Source organism: Aspergillus brunneoviolaceus, assembly GCF_003184695.1.
Source record: "Aspergillus brunneoviolaceus CBS 621.78 unplaced genomic scaffold BO95scaffold_25, whole genome shotgun sequence".
Classification (NCBI taxonomy): Eukaryota; Fungi; Ascomycota; class Eurotiomycetes; order Eurotiales; family Aspergillaceae; genus Aspergillus; species Aspergillus brunneoviolaceus.
This window is the reverse complement of record NW_020290755.1, coordinates 407480-420715: the sequence shown is the minus strand read 5'-3', so window position 1 is coordinate 420715 and position 13236 is coordinate 407480. Positions and strand designations below refer to the sequence as shown.

At 53.9% G+C, this 13236-nt stretch overlaps 5 protein-coding genes across 5 annotated transcripts; all 5 read left to right on the top strand.

Moving 5' to 3' along the window:
- Positions 1–57: 57 nt before the first annotated feature.
- BO95DRAFT_441855 (lysine--tRNA ligase KRS1) lies at positions 58–2329 on the top strand. Its single transcript, XM_025586283.1, has 3 exons — positions 58–417; positions 499–2086; positions 2139–2329. Exons 1-3 carry the CDS (start codon positions 202–204, stop codon positions 2147–2149), a joined length of 1815 nt encoding a protein of 604 aa, XP_025443434.1. The 5' UTR covers positions 58–201; the 3' UTR covers positions 2150–2329.
- A 582-nt stretch (positions 2330–2911) lies between these two features.
- Positions 2912–6322, top strand: BO95DRAFT_472812 (putative C6 transcription factor; the record flags this gene model as incomplete). The annotated part of the gene is made up of 5 exons (XM_025589682.1): positions 2912–3134; positions 3245–3364; positions 3713–4160; positions 4211–5112; positions 5179–6322. 5 exons carry the CDS (start codon positions 2912–2914, stop codon positions 5925–5927), a joined length of 2442 nt encoding a protein of 813 aa, XP_025443433.1. The 3' UTR covers positions 5928–6322.
- A 530-nt stretch (positions 6323–6852) lies between these two features.
- On the top strand, positions 6853–7652 carry BO95DRAFT_452360 (protein transporter TIM17; the record flags this gene model as incomplete). The annotated part of the gene is made up of 4 exons (XM_025588143.1): positions 6853–6921; positions 7017–7215; positions 7319–7473; positions 7611–7652. 4 exons carry the CDS (start codon positions 6853–6855, stop codon positions 7650–7652), a joined length of 465 nt encoding a protein of 154 aa, XP_025443432.1.
- A 649-nt stretch (positions 7653–8301) lies between these two features.
- BO95DRAFT_387083 (isoaspartyl peptidase/L-asparaginase) lies at positions 8302–10060 on the top strand. Its single transcript, XM_025583509.1, has one exon. The coding sequence runs from the start codon at positions 8442–8444 to the stop codon at positions 9930–9932; it is 1491 nt and encodes a 496-aa protein (XP_025443431.1). The 5' UTR covers positions 8302–8441; the 3' UTR covers positions 9933–10060.
- A 376-nt stretch (positions 10061–10436) lies between these two features.
- Positions 10437–13121, top strand: BO95DRAFT_441849 (uncharacterized protein). Its single transcript, XM_025586282.1, has 2 exons — positions 10437–11323; positions 11392–13121. The coding sequence occupies exons 1-2, from the start codon at positions 10737–10739 to the stop codon at positions 12713–12715; spliced, it is 1911 nt and encodes a 636-aa protein (XP_025443430.1). The 5' UTR covers positions 10437–10736; the 3' UTR covers positions 12716–13121.
- The last annotated feature ends 115 nt before the right edge of the window (positions 13122–13236 follow it).

The window sequence follows — 13236 nt, the reverse complement described above, 5'->3', positions numbered from 1 at the left end:
CGTGGGGGAGCTGCCCCTCCCTACCCAATCACCATCGCCCGCCTTGTCTCCCGCCCAAAATTCTCTCTCGCCGACTTCCAACCCACCAAACCCGCTGCTCCGTGTGTCATCTCCTTTCCCCTCCTTCTCTCTAAACGTCTTTCATTTGTCATAGAGGAGTCTAAGTCCCTGTTGCGGTACTTTAAGCCTCACTGATTCATCATGGCCGACAACACTGCCGTCCAACAGGCTGAGGCCTCGTTGGCCAACCTTATCCTCGACGAGGTCACCGGAGAGAAGGTCTCCAAGTCCGAACTCAAGAGACGCCAGAAGCAGCGCGAGAAGGAGGCCAAGAAGAAGGAGCGTGAGGCTGCTGCTCCTCCCAAGCCTGTCAAGAAGACCTCTGCTGAAGACGATGAGGCCAACCTCACCCCCAACGTAAGTCGTACCCCGCCATCACCTGAGTCATGCCGTCGCGCAATACTTGCTTATTATATCCGATAACTTGAACAATTATAGCAATATTTCGAGATTCGCAGCAAGAGAATCAACAAGCTTCGCGAGACCAAGCAGCCCGACCCCTACCCCCACAAGTTCCAGGTCACCGATGATCTCCGGAAGTACCTCAAGGAGTATGAGGGTCTCGCCAAGGGCGAGCAGAAGCCCGATGTCACCGTCCGCATTGCTGGTCGTATCTTCACCAAGCGCGCGTCCGGTTCCAAGCTGATCTTCTACGATATCCGTGCCGAGGGTGTCAAGGTGCAGGTTGTGTGCCAGGCTCAGAACATTGCCGGCGACGCCTCCTTCGAGGCCCAGCACGAGCACCTTCGCCGTGGTGACATTGTTGGCATTGTCGGTTTCCCCGGTCGCAGTAACCCCAAGAACCGTGAGGATGGTGAGCTGTCCATCTTCGCCTCAGAGGTTGTTCTCCTCGCCCCCTGCTTGCACGCCATCCCCTCCGAGCACTTCGGTCTGCAGGACAAGGAGCAGCGTTACCGCCAGCGCTACCTGGATCTCATCATGAACGACCGCTCCCGCAACGTCTTCCTCACTCGCGCTAAGATTGTCTCTTACGTTCGCAACTACTTTGACAGCCGCGATTTCGTCGAGGTCGAGACCCCCATGATGAACGCCATTGCCGGTGGTGCCACCGCCAAGCCTTTCATCACTCACCACAACGACCTGGACATGAACCTGTTCATGCGTGTTGCCCCCGAACTGTACCTGAAGATGCTGATCGTTGGTGGTCTGGAGCGTGTCTACGAACTGGGTCGTCAGTTCCGTAACGAGGGTATTGATTTGACCCACAACCCCGAATTCACCACTTGCGAATTCTACTGGGCCTATGCCGATGTCCACGATGTCATGAACTTGACCGAAGAGCTTGTCTCTGGCTTGGTCAAGCACGTCACTGGAGGCTACGAGACCACTTTCCACACCCAGTCTGGTGAGGTCTACAACGTGAACTGGAAGGCTCCCTGGCGCCGTGTGGAGATGATCCCCGCTCTGGAGGAAGCCACCGGCGAGAAGTTCCCTGCTGGTGACCAGCTTCACACCGCTGAGACCAACGAGTTCCTCAAGCGCATCCTCAAGAAGACCGGTGTTGAGTGCTCTCCCCCCATGACCAACGCCCGTATGCTCGACAAGCTGGTTGGCGAGTTCATTGAGGAGACCTGTGTCAACCCCACTTTCATCACTGGCCACCCGCAGATGATGTCTCCTCTGGCCAAGTACCACCGCGAGAACGTCGGTCTGTGCGAGCGTTTCGAGGCTTTCGTCTGCAAGAAGGAGATTGTCAACGCCTACACCGAGTTGAACGACCCCTTCGACCAGCGTCTCCGCTTCGAGGAGCAGGCCCGCCAGAAGGACCAGGGTGATGACGAGGCCCAGCTCATTGACGAGAACTTCTGTACCAGCTTGGAGTACGGTCTGCCTCCCACCGGTGGTTGGGGTATGGGTATCGACCGTCTGGTCATGTTCTTGACGGACAACTACAGCATCAAGGAAGTCCTGGCCTTCCCATTCATGAAGGACGACAAGACTGCCGCTGAGACCAAGAACGCCGCCGAAGTTGTCGGCATTGAACCCCAGCCTGAGGAGGGTATCCGTAAGTCATTTTCATCCACAGTCAGAGAGATCCCTGAACTAATCAAAGCCAGCCCACAAATAAACGCACTTTGATGAATAATTTCGGACGATAGTCAAGCTGATGATGACGTGTTGCATGGGTTTCTGGGATGTCGATGAAGATTTCATTGAATTATAAATCAGGACAGATTATAATGGGTCTTCAGTCTCCTACAAAATTAGATGAATATGAAATGCATGTTTTCGGTTTCCCAGGCTAGAAATCACAAGTAGTATTAACTTGCTGTTAATCTTTGTTGTCATGCCATCCCATCCCTGCGTTTTGTGAAAATATTACAGTGCTGATGCATCGAGCTGCACGTCTAATCAAGGAATCTGCATAAACCTTCCCGTATCTCGAAGCTGTGTCGAGCTTCTTTACCTTTGTCTATCTTGTCTCCCCTCCAATGAAGGCTGCCAAGTACCAGATACATCCTGTGCGGACAAATCAATGAATGTCTAATGTCCTAAATTATGGCTCTGAGCATTAGTGCTTAGGGAAATTGCCTTATTGGAGAAGGTATGAGTTACAGGCCACTTACAAACTGAAGCTTCGCGCCGGATGTTTCCCTTCTCCGCCAAGGGAGCGGGAAACGACGGCTATTTCCGTTTACCCTCCTGGTCTCCGCTCCGGTCCCCCCCCTCGTTGCGTTTCTCTCTCTTCCACGCGCAAGTCGTTCGGTACCCATCTGGGCTGATTCCCAGGCTCCCGCATTCTACGATTGCGGCCTTGCTGCCAAATTCTTGGGTCGGAATTTTGACTTGTTTCTGCGATGTTATTGGTTGAGCTGGAACTCCACCCATCATGGAAGTCAGGAGGCCGTCCGCCCGCTACGGCGACACTCCGACGCGGACCTACCAACGGACCTACAAGGCCTGTCTCTCGTGTCGGCAACGCAAGGCCAAATGCAACCTCGGAACCGACCAGGATGGCTTTCCGATAGGGCCTCCCTGCGCGAAATGTCGAAGGGAACAGAGGGAGTGCATCTTCAGTGAGAAGCGGGCGTGGGAAAGAAGCAATAAACGCGGTAGGTCTTCAGCTATGCTGGTGCTGGTGCATCTATTACCGTCTCTGCTTGTGCTTGGTTCCTTTGTATAAGGCAATGCTTCAGAACCTGATGCTGACTCCTTTCAATAGGTCTTTCGGAAGATGCACCCATGCCGTCGCCGAGTACACGTCGCAGGTTGTCGGACTATACTAGACAGGACCGGGAGCTACCCGACGACGTTTTAAAAGTCGGCGCTGACAGCCCCTTTGGTAATGGCAGCATGCCTGAGGATGAAAGCGGGGGATCGCATACGAATCACACTTCTGAAACACGGACTGGGCGCCGCGATCTTACTCATGATGTGCTCCAGGTGTTTGGTGACCGTACCATGGACAACAGCACTACTGGTAGAAGTAACAGCTCACTTCAGCCTCAACCCTTTGATATCCGACGGACTCGGCGTCGAAGCGTGCCAGAGGATGTCTTACAAGTTTTTGACGAAAGAGTAGGTAGCGAAGGCACTGAACCACAACAAAATACTAGGAGATCGCACCACTCTTCTGTTCCTGATTTATACGCATCCCGAACACGGAAATTGCCGGATAGCATGCCGCAAGGGGTAGACCAGCGTCCAGGTGGTGAAAATAGTAACCATGCAGATGGTGACAGAAGCTTCCACCACTCTTATGACACTGAGACACGCTCGAGCCAGCACCCAGCAACGTCGAATCTGGCAAATTCAATGATGCGGACCGTGGTCTCGAGTGGGAATGACGCTTTGAATATCCTTTTTGAGGCCGCCGTAGCCCACAGCCAGGAGAACATGGCCAATGAGTTTCAGTCGCAATCACAAACTATACAGGATAATGCCTCGCATGGCAGAGCCGTGGACAACAGTGCCACAAACCCGCCACAGTTCAAGTACCCTACAGAAGCCTTGGCCAAGGCGAAGCGCCCGGTACAGCTTTCACCTGCATCGGATGATGTGCTCAAGGTCTGGGAGACCTGCCGATTCGTCAGAATGGGATGGTTCACTTCAAGAGAAGCGGTAACCTTGATTGACTTGTAAGTAAATCTACTTCGACCTTGTTATAAACATATCTTGACGCTTGCAGGTTTTTCAAGAACATGGTTCCTCTATCCCCGATCTTGACCAACTTTTATGCCGATCATGGTAATCACCAACATCTAATTACTTGCGATCCGGCTTTGTGTTGCGCTATATTGATGCTATCGTCTCGGTATCATGTGTTGCCCGGTGCTGGAGGCGAGTCCCGGAACTTCTTTATTCACCACCGTCTCTGGCAGCATTGCCAACATCTCGTGATGCGACTGGTATTCGGGCAGGAAAGATCGTCGCATGCGAAAAATAGAAGCATCGGGACCATTGAAGCACTGCTCTTGATGTCGGAATGGCATCCCCGATCATTGCACTTTCCCCCTGAAAGTGACGGGTGGGACTCAGACTTGGTTTTGGTCCCTGAGCCCCAGAATCAAGATGATTCGTCGTCAAACCGATGGCTGGAAGACATGGTCGAGCCTGCCAGAAGATCGGATCAGATGTCCTGGATGTTACTGGGATCCGCGCTGTCGCTAGCACACGAGTTGGGGATCTTCGAACTCGATGATAAGAAATGCGACTATGCGTCATTATATGAGGGTTTCATCTCCAATGATCAAATCAAACTGCGCAGGCTTCGAGTGCAGCGCCTTCTGTACGTCTACATCAATCAGCTGGCTTGGCGGATTGGATGTGTTTCACTCATGCCGCAGAGCTTGAATCATACAATACTCGGTCGGCAGACGACTAGGGATGTGAGCCATTCAGAAGATGAATGGTTGGCGTTGATGGACTCTTGGATGGATCTCACAAAATTGGCCAAGAATGTGACGGATATGTTCTTCCCTTCGATAACGTTCGCGAGGCAGCAGCTGCACAGTGGGCGTTATATCGACTTGCTGGACCACTTCTGCCCTCTTCTGCAGAAATGGAAGGAGCAGCATCTTCGGCATGACGGTATGTGTTCCCTGGCTACTGCGAAAACAGTCTTTGCCATGATATGCTGATTGATCTATGGTGCAGTGCTTAGCAAACATTTCTACGACATCCTCTTCATTGAATACAACTTCGTGCGGGTCTACACGCACTCAGTGGGGATGCAGGCAGTTGTGGAGCGCATAGTTGCGGACAACGACTCGAACGTGGAAGAAGTCCGTGCTATGCATATCGATCCCATTGACTACAACTATATTCAGGAAGTGATTGATGGATGCTGTCAGATCCTGCAGAAGGTCATCGAACTTGGTGACTCGGGAGCTCTGCGGTTCTCTCCGGTCCGAATCTTCTTAAGAATCACCAGCTCCTCTATCTTTCTGATGAAAGCTCTAAGTCTAGGCACTCGTCCAGCAAGACTGCGCGAATCACTAGAGATACTGGAGCGCTGCGTACAGGTGCTGAAGTCGAATGCTCTTGACGATATTCACCTGAGCACCCGATACGCCGAATTGCTGGAGATGCACGTGTCGCGCCTGCGTCGAAACCTGCTTGCATCTTCCAAATCTGCCAAGAACAGTCATGGAACCACGACTCGCAACTCAATGGTTCCTCAACAGAGCACAGAAAGCGACAACCCTGCTCCCATGGCCGAGACCCCTGTGTCGCAGAGCCTGGCGGACGTGAGCCTGTTTCCCCAGCTCAACGATATCGCCGGGGATGATTGGCTTTCCCTACCGTTTGATCCGTCGATGGCACCCTTTGGAATCAATAGTTGTGGGCAATTTCCTGCTTATGGAGGAGGAGCGTTGAACTTCATCTGGAACTTGCCATCGTAGTTGATGCCATCTATCTTGAGGCTGGACCCACTTACTGTACCATGTACTGAAAAAACCAAACTTTATCATGCATTATCTTGCTTAGCGAGTTGATTTTGTTGATTCAAATATGCCGCAGATATGTGGTGCCTCCATGGTTGTGAAGTATGAACAGAAAGCTCTCAACGCTATGCATAGGCTGAGCGACGTATTGCGTTAACTTGACGTGGAGCTTTCTAAGGCTAAATATGGCAAATGTAGTGCACATCTCCAGCCTGTTGTAAGGTAGATAACACAAAGGAAGATTGTATAGCACACTCGCTGGCAACAACCGACATGGATCTATTATCATCAGCATGGCGTCAGTGAGACACAAAGCCCGGATGAGTCGGCCAGACAAAGCGCTCGGGCCTTTGACTCTAAGAAAAGCACGCAAGGACAAGAGGAGAGGAAGAAAACTTTGATGGAATCCCTGTCAGTTGGGAAGCATATTTTCCTCCTCGTCTTCCCGACTCGCCACTCACAGACTGGGTTCGGACTGGCTTGGACAATGTTTTGGAAGGGAGATTCCGGGCTGGTTATCGGCACGTGACTTGGGGGTGGGGGGGGGGGGAACAAGTCACGTTTTCCCAGCGAAAAAAGCCAGAAACTTATTGTTGCGATCCGCCTTCGCTCTCCGTTCCCCGACCCCAGAGTTTGTCCATTAAAGACTGCTTCTGCCAGCCTGTCGTGCACCACCTCGACTCGATCTCCCGACCCGTTCTCTCTCCCTGCAACTCGCATCACATTTCCGTCGAGTTCGATTTTTACGGTACTGCGAAACCACCGTCCTCCCAACCTCTTACTCGACCGTGCAGCTCCTGCCACAGCTACTTGACTTTCTCCGGGCACGCTCGCCATTTGACCTCTCTCTCCACCTCCTCTTCACTTTAATTCATATATCGCAATGGATCACTCCAGAGATCCCTGCCCCTGGGTTGCCCTGAGCGACTTCGGCGGTGCCTTCTGTATGGGTGTACGTCATCAATGGACTCCCAAGCTGAATCACACTCAGCTGCATTTGCATTTCCGCCATCGATCCCACAAACTAAACTGTTTCCTTCTGTATAGGCTATCGGTGGTGCCGTCTGGCACGGTGTCAAGGGTTTCAGAAACAGCCCCTACGGAGAGCGTCGGATAGGTGCCATCACAGCCATCAAGGCTCGTGCGCCCGTCCTCGGTGGTAACTTCGGTGTTTGGGGTGGTCTCTTCTCGACCTTCGACTGTGCGATCAAGGGTATCAGAAAGAAGGAGGATCCCTACAATGCCAGTATGTTTCTTTCATCCGTTGTTGTACAGCTGTACACGAAAGCGACCGGCGCGGCATCGCGCGCGTTTTCATGGCATGACGACATGGCTAATTGACTTCGCAGTTATTGCTGGTTTCTTCACTGGTGGTGCTCTGGCTGTCCGTGGTGGTGTCAAGGCTGCTCGTAACTCGGCCATCATGTGTGCTGTCTTCCTGGCTGTTATTGAGGGTGTCGGTATCGGGTTCCAGAGAATGATGGCCGACAACACAAAGCTCGAGGTGAGAATTAATTCCGGTTTTGTTGTCCCGGGGCATGGTTTGGCCAGTGGCTTGTTTGGCACAAGAATCAAGACCCCCGGGCTTTTTCTTGGGAAAGTTTATCAGGAGCTAACCTCCATGATTTCATCGACTTTTAGCTCCCTCCTCCTCCCCCGACCCCCGAGAAGGCCGTCGCTTAATTGATCCACCACCACCTAAAACTCTCCTCCTTCATTTCATGCTAGTTAGGAACGTACGAATCCCCGCGTTGTCAGCAATATGCCCATCTTTCTCATATCCTTATCCGTGGTCTCTCTTCTCTGGTGTTGGGCTGGTTCATATCATTTCAGGATGCATGGTATAGAGGTTCCTTTCGACTCCTTGCTTCGATCCTCCTCCCCTCTCTCCCTCTCTTACGATGTCTTTTCTATAAAGAAGTGTGGTTTTTGTCGGCGATTTTGGATGACACAGCCTTGCATCCTTGTGTATTTTTCTCTGTTGTGTGTTTTTCTTTTCTGAGAGGGGCAGATCTCAAAAGAAGAGGTTCTCTCCGGATCAGTCGGGGGGAACTGTTTTATCTCTTTTTATTTTTCTTGTACATTAACATGCAGATAACAGGTATAATGTGATACTTCGTACACAGTGAAGTTTTACCTCTGGTAGTCATTGACTATTGCTAATCGGGACGTTGATTTGTGCAGCAGATTGTGACGGAGTGAGTGAGTGAGTGAGTGACGGCAGACGACCCATCCCAATCAGGCAAAGAGCGTGTGCAGTGCCAGCCGATAAGCCGCGCGCAAGACAATCCATCAACCCCCGGCCGACCTTTATCCCTCCCCCTCTCAGCGCCTCTTCCAATCGAACTCATAAACTCATAACTCCCAAAGGCTGCTGAGCACACCACCAGCCTGAATCTTAATTCTCTACAGATCCTACACCCGGTATACGCAAACAACCAGCTGCCAGCACCACCACCACCACCCACAACAATGACCTCCAACTCCCGCCCCTCCCACCCCTCCGACCACCCCTCCGACCACAACCACAGCCACAACCACAATCCCTCCTCCCCCCTCCCCGCCCTCTTCAAACCCACCCTCATCCTCCACGGCGGCGCCGGCGCCATCCACCGCGCCACCCTCCCACCCGACCTCTACGCGCAATACCACGCCTCCCTCCTCGACTACCTGCGCTCCACCCGCGCCCTGCTGGAGGGCGGCGCCTCGGCCCTCGACGCCGCCGTCCACGCCGTCTCCCTGATGGAGGACGACCCGCTCTTCAACTGCGGCCGCGGCAGCGTCTTCACGGCCGCCGGCACCATCGAGATGGAGGCCTCGCTCATGGTCACCTCGGTGCACCCGGGGCATCCGCTGTCGGAACGGGCGGTGGTCAAGCGCGGCGTCGGCGTGATGGGGCTGCGGAATGTGAGGCATCCGGTTCGGTTGGCGAGGGAGGTGCTGGAACGGGAGGGGCGGGGGCAGCGGGGTGCTGGCGGTGCGGATGGGCGTGGGGATGGCGGCAGTATGCACTCGCAGCTGGTGGCTCCTTATGTGGAAGATGTGTTGGCCCGGCAGTGGGGGTTGGAGTTCATGCCCGATGAGTGGTTCTTCACGCAGCGGCGCTGGGAGGAGCATCTGCGGGGGTTGCGGGGTGAGGCCGAGACTGTCTCGATGAGTCAGGGGACCGTGGGCTGTGTCTGTTTGGATCGCGGGGGCGGGCTGGCGGTTGCTACGAGTACCGGCGGCTTGACGAATAAGTTGCCGGGGAGGATTGGGGATACGCCGACCCTGGGGGCGGGGTTTTGGGCTGAGGCGTGGGAGGAGGACTGGGTTGAGGGGATGGGGTGTGGTGGTCTGGTGGATGGCGAGAAGGGGGAGAAGGCCGGAGGGCTTTGGGATCTGACTCTGGGAGATTGTTTGCCGGGGTTTGTGAAGGATGGGGCTGATAGGATGTTTGAGGCTTTGTGGGGAGAGGAAGAGGATGGGTTGGCTCGACGGGGTTACGATGGTGATGATACTGCACCAAAGTCGGAGAAGGAATGGCTGATTGCGCACCCGCTGGAGCCGACTCCTGCGCAGAAGCGGCGTGCGGTTGCGGTGTCGGGGACGGGCAATGGGGATTCTTTCCTTCGCACGGCGGCGGCACGGACGGCTTGCGCCATCTCCCGCTTCTCAACCCCCAAACCCTCGTTGGCTGAGGCTGTCAGTGCCGTTGCTGGGCCCGGCGGCGAGTTGCAGCGTTCGGCCGGGGATCGTTGGGGCTCAACGGGCGAAGGTCAGGGGGGTATTATTGGTATAGAGGCTGAGTTGGAGGATTCCGTGGCCATGGATCATGGTGATGATAACGACCGAACCAAGCTCCGACGGGGAAAAGTGGTGTTCGACTTCAATTGCGGAGGGTTATGGAGGGCTTGGGTGGAGGATTCTGGTGATGGGGAGGAAGTTGAGCGGGTGATGGTGTTTAGAGAGGAATATAAATAGAGAAGAGAGAGAGAGAGAGAGAGAGAGATTGGCATGATATAAGTTAAGTTACTACCTACTATACTAGTATACACAGTAGTTAAGTTGGGTAAAAGATGATTAGTCAATTCGAGACTGGCCTGGTTAAGTACTAGGTACTAGGTACTTGGCAGCCTCGAACGAACAATAACCAAGCTTAAAATCACCAAGAAATTGTTCTGAGGCAGACAGTAACAATGACGGTACTGACGGTACTGACGGTACTTAGGAGAGTCTTCAAGTGCCTGCGCGAAGAAGAATGTGTTGAAGAGTATCCGTAACAAGTAGCAATAGCAAGTAGCAAGACAAGCAAAAGCAAGCAAGCGGAAAGACCACCCAGTACTAGGTAGACCCCACTCACTTACTGTCTCGGCTTGGCGCTTCTTTTCCTCCATCCATCGTCACGTTCCTTTCCTTTCCCTTCCTTCTTTCCCTTCTTCTCTCTCTCTCTCTCTCTCTCTCTCTCTCTCTCTCTCTCCTCTTCTCCTCTTCTCCTCCCTCGTGTGTTTCTCCTCTCCTCTTTCTCATCGCTTCTCCCCCTCTTTCGGACTGCATCACCTCGCATCTCCTCGCATGCCATCCTCAATTCCTTCTCCATAATCCAGCCATCTCGCTTGCCTCTCATTCGCTCCATTTGGTTTGTGTCATGCATGCATTGAGCTATACCTTCCCAGTCCACGCCATCTTCCAGTAACCCTCCTAGCGCACGCGTCTCTCCACAACCCTCACCCTTCGCCGCACTCACAATCAATTATCCCTCCTCAATCTCAGGCAGCCTCGTTCGCCATGGAAGAAAGCGCCTCGTCGCGTCCCACCAACACCCCCGAGGGGTCCGTCGGAGCAGACGATCACAACCCGTCGAGCTCCGCGAAGAACCCGGCCCTCAAAGATCGGCAATGCAAATACTGCCACCAGGCATTCACCTCATCCTCCCTCGGACGCCACCTCGATCAATTCATGTTCAAGAAGAAACCCGATGGCATCCACGATGTCGAGGAGATTCGACGCATTCGAAGTGAGATCACGCGACGCCAGGCCCGCACCTCGTCCGGCAGACGCGACACCCCCGAGCGAACACCGGGCAAACGTCAACAAGACCTATTCAGCTCGGGCGACTCGGGCACGAAGCCACGCGACGGCGCGTATAGGATGATGTTCAACACCCCTACGTGGCATGCGACCGGAGTCATCAACGACATCCCGAATCCGAGCCAGGCGCAGGAGGGCACCTCCGCCCATTCGCGCATTGCGCCTTCGCAGTCTCGAACCGGATCCTTCACCTTCACGGATAGACACAATTCGAGTAATCCGGACACCATGCGGGCGCTGGAATTGGCTTTGCGCGAGGTGCTAGATAACATCAAGGCTGCAACGTATGACCACCTCCCATCTGGCCCTTGGCGCGTTTTGATGAACGATCTGACATTCTTGGTCCCTCTAGCTCTCGAATGCGCCCCCGACTCTCTCCATTTGACTTTGACATCCAATCGCAAACGTTTCCCTCCCTCTGTCTGCAGCTTCTTCCTCCTCCGCCCAGCCTCTTCGCGACCAACCCATTCCCCTCACCTACATCTTTCCCACTCCAACCTCCGGGAGTCGAGCACCTCGAAATTGTCCGACAAGCTCTCCGCGCCAAAATTGAACAATGGCAGTCCGACCAACTCTCTTCCGTTGAGTCCGGTTCTCACCCTCATTCCGGCCGCCCATCGACCTACGGGCTCGACTCCAGTATGATCAGCCGCAGCGCCCAACAACACGAAGACCTCAGCCTCCGTCATCTTGAACTCGCCTTCAAGCACTGGGCCTCTTTGTCCCAGGAAATGCGCAAAGATGCTTGGCAACTCGAGATCACGCGCGCTTTCGCTCGCGAAATGGACAAGCGCAAATCCTTGGACGATCAGCTCGCCCGTGTCCAACAGGAAGCCAACCAACTCCGCGCCCAGGTCGAACGACTCGGTTCCTGCCAATGGCCGCGAGAGTTTGCACTCTTCCCGCCTGACACCTTGCCTCTTCCGCGGGATGTCGCCAAGGAGCTCGACGCGTACCAGAGCCAGATCTCCCCTACCTCATCGAGATGGGATTACGACACTGTTGTTGCGAAATGGAAGCGAGTTGTGATGCATGATAAGGGAATGGGTCGCGTGGGCGTAGGCTACACAGCCTCCCTTCAGCAGCAGCAACATCAAGATGATCTCCCTCAGATAGCGCCTTCTAGCACAGAAACAAGACAGCAGCGCAGTGCGACGGCCACAGCAGGCGATGACAGGACAGCAAGCAGAATGCTACACCCTCCGACGGGCGCCTTGGCCTTGAGTCCCGATCCTTCCCCAACGAATCCCGCCCCTATTCCCAGCGCAGCACCCGCATCATCATACCAGCAGCAGCAACAACAACAACAACAACAACAACAACAACAACAACAATCACAGCAACACCAGGATTCCGTGACTCGCAGCCCTGAAACGGGCCCTCACGCTAAACGCCCTCGCTTGATGAACGGCCATCATACGGCGACGGCAGCGCCATCCGCTGTCGGACACGACGCCCCAGAGGGCAATGTCCCTAGCTCTGGCGTACCTGTACCATTGTCCTCACCAACCGTAACTACCGGTGCCGGCAGCACATCAGCCCAGCACTCCACCGGCTCCTCCAGCCTGTGGACCGCCCCGCAACAATCCGGCGGTGGTATCCCCTCTAACCCCACGGGTACAGCCTCCGGGACTTCCGCACCGACGCCGCCGCCCTCCTGCTCAGAGACGGCTTAATGGGTGTCTGAGGCAACTAGCTTGCCTTTGGCACTCTTCTCCTCCCACCGACTGGGACGCCTCGAAACTTACATCTTCCTGAGAAGACAAATGTACCATCGTCATTCAGAAAATGAAGGTAGAACCGGGTATATTCTCATCACCGACTCAAGGTCACTATATACAACCATCTATCTATCTATCTATCTATCTATCTACCTCAATCATCATTGAAAGTGTGTCCGATCTTAACGTTGGGGAGAAGCAACAGTGGACCCACACTCCCCCACAAGTATAGGTTATAACAGGATGAAGGGGCACCCTATGCCAACTGAGTGGTCTGTCATCTTGAGGATTGTTTCTATTGTGTGTGTTGATTCTCCTGTACATACGTTTTTATATACATGATCCTTGAGATTGAAATCCCATTCACATTCTATACTATACTAGTACTTTTCAGCGTTCAATTCCCAGTAAACCCTCGACTTAACTCCCGAGGTTCTCCTGTATTTATTACCCCCCCCCCCCTTACCCAACAGCAT